Genomic DNA, 22,662 nt, shown 5'->3' with positions numbered 1-22,662 from the left:
GCGTGGTTTGCGTGCGGTGGTAGCTGGTAATCAGGCTTCTGCTGCCCACAGACTATAGAGCTGTAGCTTGGCGTCAGAGATCCAGGTACTCCTCGTGGAAACGGCGGAAGCGAGACTGTAATAGATCTCTCTCCTTTTCCACAGCCCACAGGTGATTTTCTGCTCGTAAGCATCTCCAAGTCAGATTTCTGAGGTCACTGTCGTGTTTGGAAAGGGTTTGGCTGTATTCCTGCAGCTTTTTCTTGAGAAACTGATGGTCCTCTGTCAAGATTGCTACTGCTTTTGACAACTTTGCGCAGTGTCTCTCTGCGCTGGTCAAGTTGGACTGTAAAAGGTCAATGCGTGCTTTTGTGTTTCCCAGTGGAGTCGTGAGTTTCTTTTCTGCATAAGCTTTGCCTGAGGGGGATTTCTCCAAGTCTTTGTTATCACACGTTGGCAGCATATCTTTCACAGTCCTGGGAGAAGACTTAGCCTGGAATCTGTCCCCTTCCCTGTAATTGAGTCTAAATTCTTGATGTACGTTTTTGCTTGGGGATGCCATTTCTTCTCTGTATACTCTTGTAGGAGAACCACCGCACGTGTTGGCACCTTTGGAGTCCTTGGAGTTCCTTGCAATTCTCTCCTGAATTTGGGTAATTCTCTCTGGAATTTGGGAAGTTCCTTGAAATTCTCTCCCGAATTTGGGAGCAGGTGTATGATGTTTAGATTGACTCCTCCAGACCCTCTCATGGGTGGCGTTCCACCTGCCTGTCTCCAAACCGCTGCCAGAGAGCAACTGTCCACATCGATGATCGCTTTCGGTTGCAAGTATCCTGTTGTTGCCAAGCCCATCTTCTGAATTTTCAACTTTGCCGGTTGCTGCAGTTTCCAGCGAAATCCCGCGTGGAACATGTATGGCGCCACTTCCAGTATCGGAATTTGCTTCCACATGCTCATCTGCACAGGGCCGCTGATCACGGTGGACTTTTCCCTTAGAAGGCAGCGATTCAGGATTTTGCATAGGCTACCCCATAAAATTAAAAACAAATGGAGAAAAACCTGTCAGGCTGGAGAAATGGTGAATGGTTGCAGTCCTGGAAGCATAAGAGACCTAAGCTGTTACCAAAGCCACTTATCAATCCAGACTTGTCCAGTTTACCTCTGCCAATGCCATTTCGCCGTGCAAAGAATGTCAGCAATTAGCGTAGGCCCCATTTCACTCAGCACCGGGCTTTGGAGCAGGCACAAAATACCACGTAAGGGTCTTCAATTGACTAAGTCTATTTCCAGCAGAGGAGAGATCTGAGAAAAAGCCTCCGAAAGAAGATGCTGGGGGATTTTTGGGATTCGTTTTGGGTTTGTACTCCAGAAGACCCCTTATGTTATTTTCCAAACCCCATGTCGCTCTCCCAACCCAGGTCCAGCTGAAGAATAACTTGTTGGTAGGAAAAATTGTGAAAGGTACCAGAGATCCATCGCTCAGCGTGCAAGACGTCAGAATCTCGTCGGAAGTGCATAGTGGAGTTTTCCTTTCGAATGTATTTGTAGTTAGTATCCCCCCGAATTTAGACTGTACCTGGAAAAGATGGAGATTGTTTAGGGAGAACTGAGCAAACGTAGAAAAACTTCCTTTTCCAAAACCACCCGATGACTCCAGAAGTTCTCTGTTAGGAAGGACAGACCAGAGGCTAGGGGAATACGGAATTGCCTAGAACCAACAGAGCGTAAAGCTGAGTGTCCTTCCAGCATCAGCTCTTTCGCTTTTCTATAAAGAACCCGATAAAACAACGTCAGAAAACCGCTGCTGAAAAGGTGGCTTAGCGTGTCATGTGAGACATGGCAGTTTGCCACAAGAGAGCAGGTTCTGCTGGCCGTGACAGGATGGGGAATTAACTTTGCTGAGAAACACAGAGCTTCCTTGAGCGTACAGAGATAGAAAGGAGAGAAGGAGCTCGTCCTTCCCTTCTCCTAACTCGGCTTTGTTTTCCCTCTGTTTTTCTGAGGTTTTTAAACAGTTTGTCTAGGCCCCCGAAGAATACTGTGGCTAAGAGCGAGCAAGAACCTGGAAGTGAGATTTTCCTTTCAGCCATTTGAAGACGGACAGAGAATTAGATGTATACTTCCTGTACGCATTAGCCCAAGAAATGTTCTTGCTTAAAACACCCCTGGCAGTATCTCAAAATGCAGCAGGAGGCTTTTGTATTTTACGAGCAGTTGTGTTCTACTTTTACCGTGTTGATATTCTCCAGAGCCTCTTGACAAACTGCCTGAAGAAATTTCAGCTGTTGCTGAAGAACCTGAAAGGTGTAAAAGAAATATCAGAAAATTGGTAGGCAGCGGTTGGGTTTTTTTTGTTGGTGTTGGGTTTTAAACATTGAGCTGAGTTGGGATGTTTTCTTTTGCCTCTTTATGCCCAGCCCCCCCCCGGCTCCCGCCCGCAGCCCCAATCCCCCCCGGCTTACTGCCAGCGCTTCCCACTTCTCCGAAGGAGGCTGCTCCATCGCGGCCCTCTCCGAAGAGCAGCAGAGGGGACAGCCGCCCAGTGCCACTGCCCTCACCGCCCCGAGGCTGCCGAGTGTGCTGCCCAGTTCCGTGGCCGAGAGGTCATACCTGGGCCCCGTTCGGTGTCCGTGACGTCACAGCTGGGCCCCCCTGCGTGGCTGTGACATCATAGCTGGTGGTGCCGCTGCCCCTGGTGGGCCCGGGGGGTCTTGAGCCCGATGCCCCCGCGCGGTGGCACTGCCCGGCCCTGCCCTCCCCGCCGGCAGCCTGGGAGTGAAGAGCCGCCGCCTTTCTCCTGATGGTTGTTTGGGGGGTTTTGGTGGGGTTTCTTGCTGGTCTTTTAAACTTTTTATTGCACACACCTCCATGAGTGGTCACTGTGGGTGGGCCTGCTCTACAGCGCGGTCACATCTGCGACACGCGTTTTTGTCATTTTTACATTTCAAAAGTAGTATTTGGAGGGAATCAGAATCTGGATGCGGCAGTTGATCAGTCCAGCTCATAGTCCATGTTTTAATCATCAGGTTTTGATGACTGAGATACCCGCTTCAGAGCATTATTGTACAGCTATGTTGAGTCTCTCTGTCTTTATTGCGTGCTTCTGTAAATTGTGTTACCCGCCCACTGCCCCGCAAGTCCCAGTGGATACCTCCAGCTTTGCCGGCCCCAGCAGAAGTGGTGTCTTGCGTGGGGGGCGGGGGGATGTGGGGGAAATAATGGGAGACTGGGGAGGAGGATTGTAAACATGCTCAAGGGACTGGCGGGTGGGTGTCAAAAAGCAGCTGTGTCACCGTAACTGTTGTGTAGGTTTGTGTGTTGGACAAGTAGAACGTCTGTGCTCAGATAACATAGGCCTGTGATGGGCTCGGAGGCCCCTTATCGACCATGCTTGAGATTGCTGCCCTGCTGAGGGAAAGACGAACGCACAGTGGAAAAATACGCCTGCTCCGTCCCCGATACAGGAGGCGACAAGCAGCAGGTTGGTGAGCTTTTTGCTCGCTCGCAGGACCCAGCTCTGCGGTGCCGGCGTCCCCGCTTACGTGCCTCCGCCCGGGTGCTGGTGCGGCGATTCCCCAGCTCGCGAGTTAACGAGAATAAATTTACTCGTTGCATTTCACCTGTGGTTTTGTGGTTGTTCCTGCGTCCTGCCTGTGCCGGCTCGCACATTGTGACGGGAATAATTTGAAGCCAGAAAGCCCAGAGAAGTGTATTAATACACATTAATTTACAGATTAATTCCTGTGATCAGAATCTGAACCGATGCTGTGAATTAATAGAACTGACCTCTGAGATTCAAGGGCAGCTCTTCACAATCCTCAATGAGACTTCTCGAGAAGGTAAATCGGTGCCTTGTCTTGTTCCTGACACGTTTCACGTGTGTCATGTTTTCAAGCTCTGTCTCTTTCTGTACGTGTTCTCACAATTTCTTAATGCATTTTCTCAGGCGGGCATTATGCTGGTGTGGAAATAATAAAAACTCGCCTCCTGCCGTGGCTAGGCACTTGCTTTTCCTGTGGCACTTCAGGAAGTCTCTTTGAAACCAACCTCTCTCTCACTCAGGTGTGTAGGAAATTTATTTTAAGGGAAGAAAACGGTGTGCATTTGTACGGGCAGGAGAGCTTTAATGGCTTGCTGTTAATGATAACCTGACTCCCAGATTTTGCTTAATGAAATATGTCCTTAGTTACTCATGGGGTCAACGATGCTATTTCTCGTTCTCATCTTATTTTCCTTTTAAAAGCAAAGTCAGAGAGATTATTAAAGTTACCTTTGGCCTTCTAGGACTTATGCTGTGTCACAACGAGTGGCCATACGGAGGAATTTGCTTTGTAAGAGAAGCTTTGTTCTTACACTGCTTGCACTTTTTAGGTGAAGGATTATGCTACCTCTACCTTTGCAAAGTCACTCTAGAAGTTTTTATGCCATCTCTCTATTATTTAAAACATAAGACTGTGTGAAAATCCCTGTGTAAGCTGAAGTCATGTATAAGTCCCATGCTTTTATCTGTGAGCTACTTTTATTTTTTTTTTTTTTTTTTGAAGGAGGAACAATGCTGTACTGCTTTGCTGAAGGATTCTCTGAGTGAGAACATTCAAGCTGTGTGATTTTTTGTTTCCTTGTAGGATTTGCTTGAGAAAGAGAGCCAAGTGAGAGAGGTGGCCAACAATCAGACTTTGCAACTGCAAGAGCTGCAAGAGGAACTGAGTTCAACTCGTCTACAGCTCGACAGTGTGCAACAAGAGTAGGGGAATTAATAATTTTTCCTTGACATCTAAATACTGATGTTGATTTATGAAATGTTCAATTTCTGGCTTAAAATCAGAGCTTCAAACTACATCCAGGCTCTGGATTGTCACTTGTGGGTGTCCAAAGTGGGGTCCAAATGATACAGTCAGTCATCCTCACCTTCATAAATTGACGTGGTAGGTTTTGCTTCTGGCAGAGGAGCTGGGAGACACGCCAGCCCCCTACGTAAAAGGGTTTTGTATAGTGCCTGGCCATCGCAATGGAATGACAGTCAATGAACTGTTGCATGCTGAGCAAACCTGGCTAAAAATCAGTTGAGTAGCTGCAGTGCCGTACTTGTTGAAGGGCCTACAACGTGGCCTAAGTAGTTATGGTGTGTAGTCGGTCTGTGGACATCTGAGGAGATCAAAACCCATTGTGGTAAGATGGAGGCAGAAAGAGAGACAGATTTTCAAGTAAGTGACTGGGACTGAACAGCTTTTGTCCAGTTGCATGGAAGACATTTTGTGGAGCACTGTAGTGTCCAAATGACTGACTTAATTGCTTGAGAAACAAATGTGTGCAGTTCGTGCCCGTTCCACGGCCGTTGCAGAGGTAGCTCCAAGTGACAGACCCTTTCTCGTGCATAGTATTAGCATGAGAGCAATGAATGTTCATAGTCCTTGGGTCAGTACAATAAGTGATATACTTTGATGCTCTTCCTAAGTGATTCTGAGAATACCAAGTTCTCAGAAGTGCAAACTCTGCTGGCTAGATTGGAGGAAAGATGTTCGATAGAATATTTCGTCCTGTACCCTGATCTTGCAGCTATCTCCTGCTTTCATGGAGTTGCAGAATCACAATAATTTGAACTGGAAGGGCCTGTCAAAGATCATCTAGTCCAGTCCCTCTGCTGGTGATGATGGGGTTATCTTCTACTAGATCAGGTTGCTCAAAGACCCATCCAACCTGACCTTTGGCACTTCCAGGGATGGGGCACCCGGAACTTCTCAGGGCAACCTGTTCCTGTGTTTCACCATGCCCATTGTAAAGAATTTCTTCCTTATATCCAATTATCCTATTACTAGGACAGGGGTAAAAAATAAAAATAAAGGCTCTCTCCATTTTTCTTGTAAGCCCCCTTTAAGTATTGGAAGGCTTCAATTAGTATCCCAAGGTACTCCATCTATGGACAGTGAAGTCATTCTGAATGCTTATGGGTAAGGATGAGGGGGAAGGTCAACGAGGCAGATATCCTGCTGGATATAGACCACCCAACCAGGATGAAGAGGCAGATGAAGCATTCTACAAGCAGCTAGCAGAAGTCTCACAATCGTTAGCAGTTGTTCTCGTCGGGGACTTCAACTTACTGGACATCTGCTGGAGATACAACACAGTAGAGCAGAAACCGTCCAGGAGGTTCCTGGAGTTTGTGGAAGATAACTTCCTGACACAGCTGGTGAGGGAGCCTACCAGTGGAGGTGCCTTGCTTGACCTGCTGTTTACAAACAGCAAAGGACTGGTGGGAAAACTGGTGGTTGGAGGCTGTCTTGGGCTTACTGACCATGAAATGATAGAGTTCTCAATTCTTGGGGAAGTAAGGAGAGGAGGGTCAGCAAAAAACCAGTACCGTGGACTTAGGATCATAGAATCGTTAAGTTGGAATAGACCTCTGAGATCATCAAGTCCAACCGTTGACCTAAAACCACCACACCCACTAAACCATGTCCTGAAGTGCGATATCTACACGATTTTTGTCCAGAGGGCAGATGTTGGCCTGTTCAGGACACTGATTGAGAGAGTCCCTGGGGAGGCAGTCCTGAAGGGCAACGGGGTCCAGGAAGGCTGAACATTCTTCAGGAAGGAGGTTTTAAAGGCTCAGGAGCAGGCTGTCCCTTTGTGCCATAAGAAGAATCGTCAGGGAAGACGACTTGCCTGGATGAACAGGGAACTTCTGTTGGAACTCAGGAAAAAATGGAGAGTTTACCACTTTTGGAAGAAAGGGCAGGCAACTCAAGAAGAGTCCAGCGTTCTTGTTAGGTCATGCAGAGTCAAAATTAGAAAGGCAAAAGCCCAGCTAGAACTCGATCTGGCTGCTGTTGTAAGGGATAAAAAAAATGTTTTTACAACTGTATTAACAACAAAAAGAGAGCCAAGGAGAATCTCCATCCTTTATTGAATGTGGGGAGGAATATTGCCACCAAAGATGAGGAGAAAGCTGAGGTACTTAATGCCCTCTTTGCCTCAGTCTTTAGTAGCCAGACAAGCTATCCTCAAGGCAATCAGTCCCCTGAGCTGGAAGATGGGGATGGAGAGCAGAATAAACCCCCCATAATGCATGAGGAAGCAGTTAATGACTGACTACTCCACCTGGACACTCACAAGTCTATGGGGCTGGATTGGATCCACCCAAGAGAACTGAGGGAGCTGGTGAAGGAGCTGGCCAAACCACTCTCCATCATTTATCAGCAGTCCTGGTTAACAGGGGAGGTCCCAGATGACTGGAGGCTTGCCAATGTGACACTTATCTACAACAAGGGCCAGAAGGAGGATCTGGGGACCCACAAGCCTGTCAGCCTGACCTCGATACCAGGCAAGATTATGGAGCTATTCATCTTGAGGGGCGCTCACATGGCATGTGCAGGACAACCAGGGGATCAGGCCCAGCCAGCATGGGTTCATGAAAGGCAGGTCCTGCTTGACCAACCTGATCTCCTTCTATGACCAGGCGACTCATCTAGTCAATGAGGAGAAGGCTGTGTTATCTACCTGGAATTTGAGTAAAGCCTTTGAGACCATCTCCCACAGCATTCTCCTAGGAAAGCTGGCAGCTCATGGCTTAGACAGGTGCTGTCTTCGCTGGGTAAAAAACTGGCTGGATGGCCATAGAGTTGTGGTAAATGGAGTTAAATCCAGATGGCAACCGGTCATAAGTGGTTTTCCCCTGGGCTCAGTCTTGGGGCCTATCTTGTTTAATAACTTTATCGATTATTTGGATGAGAGGATTAAGTGCTACCTCAGTAAGTTTGCAGATGACACTAAATTGGGTGGGAGTGTTGATCTGCTTGAGGGTAGGTAGACTCTGCAGAGGGATCTGGACCAGTGGGATCGATGGACTGAAGCCAATGCTATGAGGTTTAACAAGGCCAAGTGCTGGGTCCTGTACTTGGGTCACAACAACCCCATGCAGCGCTACAGGCTTCGGGATGAGTGGCTGGAAAGCTGCCAGGCAGAAAACGACTCGCATGTGTTGTTTGACACCCAGCTGAATGGGAGCCAGCTGTGTGCCCAGGTGGCCAAGAAGGCCAACAGCATCCTGGCCTGTATCAGAAATAGTGTGACCAACAGGAGAAGGGAAGGGATTGTGCCCCTGTACTCAGCACTGGTGAGGCCACACCTCAAATTCTGTGTGCAGTTTTGGGCCCCTCATTACAAGAAAGACATTGAGGTGCTGGAGTGTGTCCAGAGAAGGGCAACGAAGCTGGTGAAGGGTCTGGAGAACAGGTCTTATGAGGAGCGGCTGAGGTAACTGGGGTTGTTTAGCCTGGAGAAGAGGAGGCTGAGGGGAGACCTTATTTCTCTCCACAACTACCTGAAAGGAGGTTGTAGTGAGGTGGGGGGTCAGCCTCTTCTCCCAAGAGACAAGCGATAGAACAAGAGGAAACAGTCTCAAGTTGCACGAGGGCAAGGTTTAGATTGGACATTAGGAAAAATGTCTTCATTGAAAGGGTTGTCAATCATTGCAACAGGCTGCCCAGGGAAGTGGTGGAGTTACCATCCCTGCAGGTGTTTAAAAAATGTGTAGATGTGGCACTTCAGGACATGGTTTAGTGGGCATGGTGGTGTTAGGTTGACAGTTGGGCTTGATGATCTTAGAGGTCTTTTCCAACCTTAATGATTCTATGAAATTGTTGAAATTGATGGAGAAACTGGAATTTCGTCTTAATGAAAAATAATAGATTGTAATGAAATAGTTCTGTTGCAACATAGTCAGATAGGACTTTTTAGAAGCTATTTGTGTGCTGATAGTCTGTACAAGGCCCACTGTGACTGTTTTCATGTGTTAAATTGGTTGGCTCGTTTGATTTGTTGGGTGAAAAGTAGCTCGTATAAGTCCTTGATTCTTACATATTAATCTGACTGCTGTCTTCCTGATTAAAACTGTTAGTAGGGAATAAAGCACCTCATAATTCCCATGTGTAGGTCTTAATGCAGAGTGGATAGAAATTCATGTTGCCATTTGTACTACTGACAGAAGAATAAAACATTCCCGTCTTCCTGTGAATTCAGGAATTCCGTAGTCTCCACGTACTTATGGTTCATGTTTGCTCTCAGTTTGTTTGGCATTCTAAATTTGCACTTTCAGCCTGGACATTCAACTTTTGATTGAAGCAAAGTGTAACGGGTCTGCGTGGCAAGGTTTTGGTAGCGGGGGGGGGTTACAGTGGTGACTTCTGTACGAAGCTGCTAGAAGTTTCCCCTATGTCAAATACAGCCAATGCCAGCTGGCTTTAAGACGGACCCGCCGCTGGCCAAGGCCGAGCCAATCAGCGACAGCGTTTTTGCCTCTGTGATAATGTATTTAAGGGAGTGAAAAAGTTGTTGGGCAGCAGTAATTGCAGTGAGTGAGAGGAGTGAGAATATGTGAGAGAAACATTTCTGCAGACACCAAGGTCAGTGCAGAAGGAGGGGGAGGAGATGCTCCAGGCGCCGGAGCAGCGATTCCCCTGCGGCCTGTGGTGAAGACCATGGTGAGGCAGGCTGTCCCCCTGCAGCCCACGGGCAGTGGAGCAGATGACTGCCTACACCCCGTGGAGGGCCCCCACACCGGAGTAGGTGGATACCTGAAGGAAGCTGTGACCCCGTGGGAAGCCTGTACCGGAGCAGGCTCCTGGCAGGACCTGTGGCCCGTGGAGAGAGAGAAGCCCACGCTGGAGCAGGTTTGCTGCCAGAGACCCCGTGAGGGGGGCTCACGCTGGAGCAGTCGGTTTCTGAAGGACTGCACCCCATGGAGGAGACCCACGCTGGAGCAGTTCGTGAAGAACTGTAGCCCGTGGGAAGACTCACACTGGAGAAGTCATGGAGGACTTTCTCCCATGAGGGGGACCCCACATTGGAACAGGGGAAACAACAGAGTGATGAACTGACCCCAACCCCCATTCCCTGTTTTCCCCCTGTGCCGCTGGAGGGGAGGAGGGAGAAAAATCGGGATCAAAGTTAAGCCTGGGAAAGAAGGGAGGGGTGGGGGGAAGGCATTTTAAGATTTGGTTTTATTTCTCATTGCTCCTCTCTAAGTTAATTGGTAATAAATTACATTTTCCTTTAATCGAGTCTGTTTTGCCCATGATGGTAAATGCTGAGTGATCTCCCTGTCCTTATCTCAACCCCACAAGCCTGTTGTTATTTTTTTTTTCCTCTCCCCTGTCCAGTTAAGGAGAGGGAGTGATAGAGCGGCTTTGGTGGGCACCTGGCATTTTGGCCAGGGTTAACCCACCACACAAAGATGCTATTTTTCGTGTTCTGTGAATCATTTTTTCAAAATTTGAACTCTTTCAGTTGGGTTCAAAGACTGGGCAAATCAGATTTACCTAGTCTTCACCTGCCTGTCAAAACCAGAATCTTTCTGATAGAGAAAGTGAGGTCAGGACTGATCTCTGACACTTAGGGCAGGATTTATTTTTTTTACACAAAGAACAGTTTGCCGGGAGTGTTCTTTGCATCTTTGTCTGTAAACTTGTTTTTTGAGACTTTTGGAATAGCTGAGATCTCATTCCTCTTGTCTATAATCTGTCTGTCTCTGATACTTAAATCAAAGCATGTTTTGCGAGACATCTTGGTCTCCTGGGCTTTTAGAAGATATGTGGTCTAGACTCAATATAATTAAATTCTATAGCCAGTATAAGTTTTGTAATATCAAGATATTAATTATAACACGATTTAGCTATTTGCTGCAGAATTATGAAGTAAAATACAATTATTTTATTTAAATTACTAATGATCAATATTTAAAAGCAATTGGAAGTTCTTCAGGGGAAGAAAAAAAAATAAGGTATACTAAAACCTGTTGTTATATGGAGACTGAACAAAATCCTATTACTACTATTATAAATGGAAGCTTACTACCAGGGTGCTTAGACTTGTGCCAAGGTCTAATCAAACTTAAAGCCAGATGACTCACTTAGAAGTAAATGAGGTCAAAAGGACTTTTCTTTCTTGATCTGCTGTATGGAGGACCTGTTATGTAGATTGGTAGGAAGATATTTTGATAAACATGATTGTAAGTAGTAACAGCCAATATGGTAGCTTAAATCAGTTACCTCAGGACCTTGTAGTGTCGCTGTTGCAGGGGGCTCTTAAAAATAGGTTAAACAAGCATCTGCCCCAAAATTACATAGGTGGAGTTCTTCTTTCCTTGAATTTCAGGGAAATCTGACTGAATGAGTTGGGCTTAGCCCAAGGACGGGGGAAACTGTGAGGGACTTTATCGTTAATTAGTTGTTTGAAACTGGAGGGTAGCAGTGGGCTCTTTTATCCAAACAGCATTAAACAGATACTTGACACAAATTCTCAAGGATGTTGTATTTTCTCCTGAGTAACCGGCTGAAAATGCCTATTTTATTTTTAAATGGTTAGATGGTGGACTTTGAAATACTATATAGCCTTAAAATAGAAGTGGGTTTTTTAAAAAACTGTTCTGATTTTTCTAAGAACTGTATTTTGCCTTGCTCATTCCCATATTTTTTTTTTTTTTGTAGCATCTATCTCTCTTTAACCTTATCAGAAAGATGATAATATTCTTTTAATTTCAGATTGTTGTTTAGCAGTAGAGTGAACGAACAATAAAATAGGGGAAACTTGGAATACTACATAGATTTCATTAGCATGGAAAGGATTAGTGTTAAGGCTTACAAAAGTCAGCACTGGTAATTCTTAAATGTGTCTGTCTTAAAGTTGTGTTTTTCCTTTTGGTATTTAGTTTTTCTTAGAAAGGAACATTAGTTTTCAGTAGTGCCTTTTCTTATGTTTGTCACTTACCGTATGACTTGTGATGACCAATGAAACATGCAGGTACTTCTGTTGGTTTCAGTCTGTCTTGTGCTCTCCTGTTTAGTTTTTCCCCTCTCCTGATAAAGGCAGACCTACAATTAAGCATCTATTTGTATTCATAATCATTATCTGCTGTCATGATGAAAAGATGGAAGCTTTGTGGATGTCACAGCAGTGAAATAAAGACCATCAAAAATTGCTTTAAAACCTTCTGAAAAATCCCCATGTGAACAGGGGTAAATGACAAGAAGAAAATAATACAGAAATGGAATGATTGCTTTTTATTTATCCTTTCTGTTGGATAGTTGTTAACACTGCATTGTCTGTCATGGCAATTTAAGGAAACCCTGACTAGGGTGTTGTTTATTATATAGGGGGAGGGGGTTTCCCCCTTTTTTTTTTGGTACATAATGATTTCCCCTCATTTCTATCTCTAGAACTTTTCCCAAATCTGCTTTCCTTTCCCCATTGTTCTTTATATTAGAATTCTTTAGCCCTCTTACTACTACTCTGCTAGAAGTCCTTGCTGGAGGAGCTGACTAAGGGTGTCCATGGGATTGTAATAGTATCTGCAGCATTTCCTACCCAGGTTAGGACAGTCTTTCCTCTTAGCAGATGTGCTGGCCTTATTACTGTCATCTTCACAGTCAGCCTGCTCCTTAAAAAGTCAGAACAGGAAGCTTGTCAGTTGATAGGTGTTACAAATGTCATTGGCACAGATCCTCAAAAATCTAACCAGGGTCTTTCAGTAGAGAAAAAGAGGGACAGACTGAAAGACCCCAAAATTAATAGAAAGCATCCTTCTTCTTTTTTTTTTTTTTTTTTTCTTTTGGAAAGAGGGAAACAACAGTAATACTTGTGTGAGGAAGGAAAGCAGAGATGTTGGGATACTTTCTAACATTAAGTAACAGACAGAAGATAAACTTGCTTAACTGGTTGTCTGCCAGTGTTTAAGAAACACTGCTTCTCTTGGGGAGAGCAGGAGAGGAATTGTTAGCTCTTGTTATTACTTGCATAACATCATTGGTGATATCCTTTGGCTGACTAATATATTCCAGCAAAGAAAAGAACCCAAGGACCTAATATAAGAGAATACGTAGAGTCTTAAACTGCAGGAAAGAAAACTGAGCTGTTTGTTTAGTTAACGTCTTAAATATGAGAAAGAAACCAGTTTCTTTCTCAGACCTCATCATCTAAGCTAGTGCGAGGAGACCAAATGTTAACTAGTGAACCTGTAACATAAAGTGTAGTGTATCCAGTCTCCTGACATAGTACCCTTTTACATTTTGAAGTGTAATTAAGAGTATGCTTAGGAGTGTACTTTTTTTAAACTCTTGATTTCCCTGTATTTCAGTATAAGGAGCTTGCTCAATATTTCTCCTCTTTTTCTATTCTTTTTGTTTGATGATGAGGATTAATTAATAGATGGTTTACACTGGTAGAAGGACATCTTGTGACTGACTTTATTCTGTGTGATTAAGTCTGAAGACTTCCCGTGCCCAAGAGAAGGAAGCCCTGAGGAAGTTAGATCGTCTGAATGACTATGAGCATCAGATTCAAATACTGCGGGATGAGATTTCTATTCTGGATGCCCAAAAGTCTGTTCTCCAGAGCAGGTAAAGGCATTATTCGGAGAAGTTACTGAACCAGAGAAATTGTTTGTGTTAGGTAGAGTGAATTCCCTACTCATTTGAAATTGAAATATAAACAAAAGCTAAGCTTTTGTACTCTGTTATGAAGGAACATAAACTCTTTAACTGGTTTCTCCTAGTGCCCAAATGTTTAATTGCAGGCAGCTGTGTTAAGTTTCTGGCAAAACAGCAAAGAGAGCAGCTTTACAAAATACATTGAAAGCAACTGTACAGGAGAAAAAGAGATGGTTAGCATTTTTGATTTTAAGTCCTCTTTGTACCATTATAGAGTAGAACTTGTTATATTCTCACTTGTTTGACTTTACAACTCTTCAGCGGTACTGAAAGAGGAACAAATCTCCAAAGTATTACTAGTTAAAAGTGTGTTTCCCCAGAACAAAGTGCTTGGCTGTACACGCTTTAGGAATTACTTTAATTTTGTTGAAAAAGGCTCTAGCTCATAAAATGTATTGACACAAATGCCTTCATATTAGACTAACCAGCTACAGCTTCTTTAATTATGTTGGCTCAAAATCTCAGCTTACCCTGGTAATAAATTGGCACAAAACTGTGCACTAGGCAAAAGCATCTGAGGATGGTGAAGTGACCTTATGCTGCTTTACATGTCTGTCATAGGCTTGCACGGAGCTGCTCTCCTTCCCCAAGGCACACTGGGAGCAGGTCACCTAGTCCACTTCCCCTGAGGAGCTGCTCACCTGGCCGAGCCAGGCGTACAAATGCTTCGCGTCGTGCCTGCCTGGTGGCTCGCTTTGGTGACATTTATGCTCAAGAACGCTTGGATGCAGAGACCCTTTTGAGGACATACATCAGTGACATGGAGATGGTGCAGAGGATAATATACATTGCAGCTGTGGTATTGTATTGTTTTACAAACCATAAGTGTCTTATAAAATATTGTGGCTATATTCGATTAAATTGTGTGTAAATTAACGTTTCTGTGAAGTACGGAGAAGAAAACCTCTCTTCATTTTTCCCTTTTGATTTTCCTTCGTTTCCCTCACACTAGTTAACATTGAGCTCTCAGTTTAGTGTCCTTTTCTCATTGTCCTGTCCCAACATTAGAACAGGGTCAGTGATCTACAGTACATGTGCTAAAAGGGGTGCATAAGAAGACTGAATGGCTCTGAAAGGTAGATGATTCCTGCACTAAACAACAACACCTCATTTAGATGAATTCTCTCGGAAATACTACATTTTAGAAAGCTAAGAATCACGCTTCCCTCTTGCCTGTAGCTATGTGCTTTGCTGGTTTTATTTGGTCCCTTGAAATTATCTAGATACCTCATGTTTACTGAGCTTAGTCTGAAGAAATTTGTTTTCATTTTTCTGCACTTTAATCTTCTTTTCTACAAAATAGACATAGTGCGTACCCGTGTCAGTGAGGCAGTGTGTCTCTTAATGTGTGTCATCCCGAGCATATTTAACTTACTGAAGTTTTTCTCCTACAACTGTCATTCAGTTTACAAACTCCAATTGAACCTTTCTTCCCAACAGACAAGAGGTGCTCCTGTCTGTCATGTTAGGCTGTGGCACGTAAAATGCTATTGGTGAATTCTGCTCTTGGTATCTTTGAATGTGATCCCATTGATTGTGGGTGTGTGATGGAATCATAGAAACATGTCATAGAATGGTTTGGGTTGGAAGGGACCTCAAAGATCACCTAGTTCCAACCCCCCTGCCATGGGCAGGGACACCTCCCACTACACCAGGTTGCTCAAAGTCCCATCCAGCCTGGCCTTGAACACTGCTAGGGAGGGGGCAGCCACGGCTTCTCTGGGCAACCTGTTCCAGTGTCTCACCACCCTCACAGTAAAGAATTTCTTCCTTGTATCTAGACAAGGATCCTACAGAAAAATAGAAGGTTAAGTGGGAAGCTTTTCAATCCTGTCTTCTGCAAATAAAACACACTTGATTTAATCAGAGAACTCCTCCCAGATAAGTACTATTGTTAACTTTCACTTTTACAGCAGCATTTTATATTCCTCCTTACAATGATGATACTCGGTTAAGTTAATCCCCTCAGTTAATAAAAGATTTATCTCAATCTTCTGGATATAACTAGATGTTCTTTATGTTTGTAGGAGTCTTTCCATGCAGCAAAGATGGCCTATAGGCAGTTCAAAATACGTGTAAGAGAGACTCTGACTCTAGGTCACTCAGGGCCTGAGTCACTTGAAGACACTGTCCTGGATTATATAGTTCGCCATGAGGATCTGTATGACGTTCAAGCCAGTGTCAATGTAAGTCAAGGGCAGTGGGGAAGTGACATGTTGATCTATTTCAGTAGCTAGTCAATTTGGAGTGTGTAAACTAGAAATGCGCTGTAATCTGAAGAAGAAAAAAAAATTATCACATGGATTTTGTGTCTTGCAGCAGTTTATTTTCCAAAATAATGTCGTGGTATGGCCTAGTAATCACTTGTTTTATTTGCCTCTGACTATAATGTCTCTTTCTGCCAGAATAATGTTTTTGTCAAGATACAGTGTAACTGTCTCAATCAAATAAATGTAAACTAAATTTAATATTTTTCTTAGATTCTGTACTCCACTGAAAAAATGCATCTCACTCCTAAGACTGATATCAATGTTATCAATGATGTAGCTCATACTTTATTTTAAAATAGCAGCACATTCTTTCTGAAGCTGATATTTTCTGCAGTAGCCTAAGACAACATTGTTTGGAGGTTCTTATACTGATTTTTAAACATAGAAAGCTGAGAGGCACGTTTAGGAGGGATTTGTATACTCACCCCTGAATAAAAGTGTTAGTAAGCTCAAACTTCTCAATTGTGTTTATTTTCAGGAAGTAATTCGCTCCATGAACATCAGCCCAAAGATTTCGTTTCCACCAGAAATTGATTTCATTGTGATCAGCGCTTTGATTCGAGAATTGTGCCGTGTGGCTTTTTCAATGCAGACACTCGTTCCTCCTCTTGATGTTGCCTTTGGTACTGATGGAGAGCTTTTCAGTGAGACCAAGTAAGAACATTTTATTTTCAGTCAGATTCAAAAAATCCGTCAGGTTGTACAGTCTACTTCTTTCCTGATTCATATAAAGGTTTAAGATTGATGATAAACATTAATTTGGGCCAAATATTCCTGTCTGTAGTGAATTTGGTATGTCTTTAAGGTTCACGCTGGTGTATAAATGCCAGTGTTAATAGCTTTTTTTAATGAGTAATTAAAATGAGCAGAGTAATTTTCTGGATAAACTTCAGTCTCTAGAGCATATTTAATTTATCCTTTAAGAGGAAAATTATCATCAGTGTTCCTTTCCCTGTTTAGTCTCTGTCTGCCTCCAGTGTTTACAAGATGTGTGCATCTTTGTTCGTCCTTTCTGGCCCATTTTGTAAGTCATTTTTACTGAGATCTGGCAGTTGGTGTCTGATAGGAGGATCATCAACATGCGTGCTGTGACCTGCAGGCTGTGGGTGCTGTACAACATATAGATCTTGGTACACTCCCATCTTTTCTGGTTTAGAGCTGGGCAAAAAGAAAAATGCCTTTTAAAAAATTTTGTTTAAAAGAAGCGTATCATAACAGTTTTTCTTTTTTTTCCGTAGGGTCAGGGCTGACTGCTTTTTTAGCTGGCAGAGAAGTGTAGGGTACTTCCATGCCTTCAAGAAAACTAGTGGGACTGATGATTCCCAAAAAATTACTCTCAAAAGCAAGAAAAGCCACACCAATAAGGAGGTTTCTGATAATAATTTAAAATAGAATGGAACCCAGATGGGGAAGAGCTTGAGAAGCCAAGGAGAGAAATAGAGACAATAAAAGTAGCTGTCCAATGGGAGAGTGCAAAGTCTTACGTGGCTACTTAATGATCCTGTCCAAATACTGGGCAGTTAGCTATTTGATACCCAAAGCTACTGGCTGAATTAAGAATGCAGCAATGCTATGGTATAGTCTTGGGATGCTTTCTCCGTCTACTTGATGTGTGTGGCCTTCAAAAAACAGGTATAATGTATTTTTACATGCTGCTGCAGGAGACATATACACATATCTATCCATCTATATAGATAAATGTGTGGCATATGTATGTTTATATATGTAGTACACAGTGATGGAGCAAAATTTGTAGAAATGACAGTAGCTCTGTTAGTTATGTGTGATACCATTCTATAAAAGGGCTGGCCAAACATCATCATACCCTATACCTTCCTCCATGCAGAGCTTCATGCCTCTGTTTGCAACATTTTTTAATATAAATTGCTATTGTATATACATTACTAATATATAGATGCATTACTATTTTTTATTTCTGTTATTTGATATTTGTTTTGAGTTTGAATTCGCAAAACTGGACATGTATTATTCAGCCGATATTGCAGACTTAGGGAGGTAATATATATCTGGTATATTAATAAAGGCCTTCAACATAATATTTTCTTAGCTAAAAAGTCACTGTTTCTTTATCAATGTCTGAGGATCTTGCTAATGATGTTGCCTCTTAGGTCTCATAAGATAATAGGATGTAACTTTATAGCTGAGATAGAGTATTTCTGTAATGTAATATACTTTATAGGGGTCTTGTTTTAGCAAGATATTTTGGGAAGATGTGATGACTACGCCTGCCAAAATGTGGCTCAGGAGATTTAATCTGTCCATGGAGCCAAGGACCCTGGCTTGTGTGGGGCTTATGCAAGAATATGGTCTAGTGGCCTTCTGAAGTGTGAGATAGCTTTACTGGAGTGTCTCTCAGTATAAGTAGACAGTATATTCTGCTAAGTCTGTCTTACGACTGCATCTCTTTTACAGGTTCACTTAAAGAATACTTATTTTTGTGATATGGAAATATTGTCAAGAAAGATATTTATGAGCTGTAGCTAGTATTCTGCCTTTTATCAGCATTGATGACTTCAAGCATCATATATACCTTTTGGCACTTACATGCAGACATTCCTTGTACTCTGTTTCAACAGGTACCACCGTAGTTTTGACTCTGATTTCACAGCTGCCTTGGTGGCCTATCATGTATGGCCTGCTCTGATGGAAAATGATGTTGTAATTGTGAAGGGAGAAGCAGTCACAAAAAGAGGAGCTCTGGTATGTACTTTTGTTAAGGAACATGTTAAGGGAAGTCATTGGATTTAAACACTGTTTTAAAATTTAAAAACATAAATTTTTGATTGTTCCTTATATGGCTGGAGTTGTGTATATGAAATGTCAGTTAGGTTTTGGTGACTCATCCTGTATTTAGGCTGAATAGTTCAGTTTGACTTAGTGTATTCGTTATGCAGGTGTATGATTGTTAGCAAGGCTTATTTTAAGGAGAAAGTTTACTGTGTTTGCTCTCTGTCCTCAAGGCTTGTCTCCAGCATGGCTTGCTTACTGAGTCTCTCTTTATGAAATGCCATCTCTCAAAAGAGATTTGTCAAACTCTTCTCTTTTAGTGGTCTCATGGAAGTAGAAGTAGAAGCAGAAGCCGCAGCCGTAGCACCAGTCCTCTTCTATCTCGTCATGTAAGCCCCAGCTGAATGCTTGTAGTATAAACAGCATCAATTATTTTAAACTCAGAATGTAGGCAAACTTTTAAAAACGTTGATGTGCCATGTGTACTTTTTAACATTGGGAATAAATGCCTTTGCTGGGTCTGGAATGAGGTGAAGCTGAACTGACAGATAGTTACTGCCTGGTATAATTACCAGTGGAGATACTGTATGAGAAGTAGATCATAATTAAATTCTCAGAATTATCCACTGTGGATCTCGGAGTGCTTTCCCCCTACTCAACCTTTGCTGTAGTACGCTTCTGAATAACTAATTGCATCATATGGAAGTGTTTTAGTCATCTTGCAGTACATATACAGCACATGGTCCCTGCCTCCTGGAACTAGTAATCTAAATTTGCCCTCTAGTGCCTCAAAGGAGCAGAAAATAAATGTAAGGTAGGCAGGAGGGGAAGAACTGATGTGGTACTAATAAGATATGTGAAACCATAGTAGAGTTCTGCATATGGTATAGTTACACAATATTTTTAATTATTTCTGTAAAAATCATGTACATTTTTCAAACTCTTATCCCATCTCATTAAATTGATACAGGTGCCCCCAAATTAAAGTGTGAATATTGAAAATGTGAGAGGCTTTGGGTAAGACTTGCTTTTTTTGTGTGTGTGCAGGGTGTGAAAGAAAAAGTAGAAAGTTGCTGAATTTGACTTTGTAGCAGTGGAGCTGCACTGATAGACACATGGAAATTTTCTGAATGTTGATGGGTCTTTGGGTGCCTTTCTTGGGTGCAGTCCTTTAGCACACCTGAGTTTCCTTTTCTGTTTGTCTTGCAGTTGTCTCGAAGCCGCAGTCCTTCACCACTGAGGAGTGGAAGCCCAAGTAAGTGGGCATATTAGTTCATAATGGCTCATGGTTTCCACATTAAGCCCTTGAGTGACCAAGCAAAGAGACAAAATAACATGCTGAAGGTCTGACTCTAAAATACTTGTCCAAGTCTTATTTTTAAAATGGGTAGCCCCTTTCTTTTCTGTGTGTGGAAAAAGGCTGACATTTCTGAATTGGAGGAAAGCTTGTTTTTCAGTCTGCTCAGACCACTGTCATGAGTTCATTCTGCTGGTTGCCTTTATTGTGGTCAGTTCCATAGTAAGTAAAACTTGTTCTCTTCCCTACACAAGAGATGGTTAGTTGTATGCCTGCTGGCTCCATCTCTTTCAAAATCCAAAGAGATACAGCTAAGAGGTGACAGTGAAGTGAGGGATTTCAAACAGTTTGAGTATGTGTCCATCTTGAAGCCAAGCCAATTTAGAAAAAAATAGTTGTACTGAAATGTGTCTTTTTTTCTTCGATAGGGCGTTAACTGAACGTGTTCCTGTGATTCAGTACATCCGGATCCAACAACTTCACTGGTGCCTTTTCCCTTCAAGGATACCTCAAATCTTGCAATAATGCGCATGGCAATTGTCTCTCCAAACGGAGTTTGTGTTCAGTGTGGTTTTTAGAATTATAGAAGGCTTATTTATAGTTTTAGAAACTAATTCGACCTTTCTAATTTAGAAAAAAAAAAGTGCACGTAATACAGGATCATACTCATTTGGCAAAATTTGCAGAGCTGAGGAACCCGTGCTGTAATCCTGCAGATGGAGATAGAATTGTTGCATCTAGAATGTTTTCCACAGATATCAAACAATGCAGTTAATCTTGATAGGATGTTTAATATAACCTAAATGGTGAATGTTACAGAATGTTGAGATTAGCTGTTGAAAACAATTTCATTAATTGGTGCTTATATGGAACTTTGGAAAATAGCAATAACCTTAGGATGTGCCATCCTTTTAAATATGTCCTTGCAGTAAACTGGATTTTCTGGCTACGATGCAAAAGTTTCATAGAACAGTCATAAATATCCAATACTCCAGAAATCCCCAGGACTTTATTGACATTTACTTATGAAAGCATGGGTGTGTGCTTTAGCAAGGCAGTAATAGTCCTTGTTAAATTAATTGTTACTTAGAAATTATCATAATAAAAATTCATAGTTTACAACTTAAAGTATTTTGAAAGTATGCCACTGACTATTTGTAGGCTTGAAATATTTGCTTGAGGTGGTCTGTCTGGTATCACTGTTAATGGGCTTTCATACCAGACTGATAGATTAGTAATTCTTGTGAAGACAGTGGAAAAAACCTTACCAGTTAATCTGTTTCTGTGGGCATTTATTACATTCTAAGTGTAAAAATTAGAGACCTGAAGAGGTTTTATTCTGGCACTTTAAATAATCTTTTCCCCTTGTAAATGTTTATTTTTATATCAGCATTTTTGTTTTGAGAGAACTGGTACTGTCTTTCTCTCAGAACCTCCTCTGTAGGGCCAGCCTTAAATACAAGCCACACAAGTGACTGCTTGGGGCCTTATGCTTTTACGTAGAAACATAAGATTTCTCATAATGGAGCTGATGTGTAATTCAACAACTCCACTGTCTCATTCTGGTCAATACCTGATGCTTCAAAGGTATGCGAAGCTTTCCCCAAATTCGTCTCCACAGTTTTGGAATATAAACAATCAGAAGGAGGAAAAATTCCTTACTGACTCTTCTTTTAATCAGTCTATGCCCTGGAACATAACGTTTCATTAGTACTACTGTAATAACATGAACAAAAATAATTTTATGAGTTCTGAAACTACTTAGTCCTTAAAATTACATTACAGGAGCAGATTTTGTAATCCCTTTCCAGGGATCCTATGCAGATTTACACATGTAATTCTTCTGTACACTTCTGTAATTCTTGTGTGGCTTAAGACTTTGGCACAAGGCTTTTTTTGGCACAGGATCGTATTTCAGGCAGACTTAGCATTGGTCCCCATGAGCCATGGATCAACTGTGACTTTAGTTCTACGGGCATATTTTCATTGGAATCAGGCCCATTAGTAACCGATGAGAGCAAAATGAGGTCCTGTACATAGAGAGCCATTCACAGAGCCGCTCTGAATGAACTAAGGGAGCACAAAGGCACATGCATCTGTGTGGTGTACTTTCTTGTTATCTAAGAATGTCACTGTGGTGGGTTGTCCCTGGCTGGCTGCCAAGTGCCCACCAAAGCCACTCTGTCACTCCCTTGCTCAGCTGGACAGGGGAGAGAAAATATGATGACAGGCATGTGGGTCAAGATAAGGACAGTTTAATAAAGCAAAAGCAAAGGCTGTGCATGGAAGCAAAGGAAAAAAAAAGACTTTATTCTCTACTTCCCATCAGCAGGTGATATCCAGCCACTTCCTGGGAAGCAGGGCTTCAGTACACGTAGTGGTTGCTCCAGAAGACAAATGTAAAAACGAACACCCTGCCTTCCTCCTCTTTTCCCCCAGCTTATGTTGCTGAGCAGACGTCATATGATATGGAATATCCCTTTGGTCAGTTTGGGTCAGCTGTCCTGGCTGTGTCCCCTCCTGAGATCTTGCCCACCCCCTGCTGACTGGTGAGGTGTGGGGGGGGGGGTGGGGGTGGGGATGGGTGGGATGTTGGAGAGACGGCCTTGATGCTGTGTGAGCCTGGCTCAGCAGAAGCCAAAACATGAATGTGTTACCCACACCTTTCTAGCTACCACTACAAAGTACAGCATGGTGAGGACTGCTACGGGGAAAATTAACTCCATCTCAGACAGACCCAGTACAGTCACAAAAGAAAATGCAAAGCAATAGACTCTTCTAAGAGCCTGATTGTTGGTCACAGCTATGGATCTGAGCTTGAAGTAAACCTACATATTTCTGCACTGATCTCATGACTAAAACCACCACAGTTCTGGAAAAACTGAGC

General features: G+C 42.8%; 1 protein-coding gene across 1 annotated transcript in view; it reads left to right on the top strand.

Moving 5' to 3' along the window:
* SPATA18 (spermatogenesis associated 18) overlaps nucleotides 1-22,662 on the top strand; it is a 203,970-nt gene that overhangs the window by 157,586 nt on the left and 23,722 nt on the right. The window contains exons 2-11 of the mRNA XM_086464816.1: nucleotides 3,713-3,818; nucleotides 3,926-4,041; nucleotides 4,605-4,723; nucleotides 13,236-13,370; nucleotides 14,022-14,259; nucleotides 15,488-15,646; nucleotides 16,209-16,384; nucleotides 18,328-18,451; nucleotides 18,799-18,867; nucleotides 19,688-19,733. Of these exons, the coding sequence (XP_086320942.1) occupies nucleotides 3,713-3,818; nucleotides 3,926-4,041; nucleotides 4,605-4,723; nucleotides 13,236-13,370; nucleotides 14,022-14,259; nucleotides 15,488-15,646; nucleotides 16,209-16,384; nucleotides 18,328-18,451; nucleotides 18,799-18,867; nucleotides 19,688-19,733 (1,288 nt within the window). The remainder of the gene's footprint in view (nucleotides 1-3,712; nucleotides 3,819-3,925; nucleotides 4,042-4,604; nucleotides 4,724-13,235; nucleotides 13,371-14,021; nucleotides 14,260-15,487; nucleotides 15,647-16,208; nucleotides 16,385-18,327; nucleotides 18,452-18,798; nucleotides 18,868-19,687; nucleotides 19,734-22,662) is intronic.

Source organism: Leptosomus discolor, chromosome 4 (genome assembly GCF_034619465.1).
Source record: "Leptosomus discolor isolate bLepDis1 chromosome 4, bLepDis1.hap2, whole genome shotgun sequence".
NCBI classification, from domain to species: Eukaryota; Metazoa; Chordata; class Aves; order Leptosomiformes; family Leptosomidae; genus Leptosomus; species Leptosomus discolor.
This window is presented reverse-complemented; position numbering and strand designations above follow the sequence as displayed.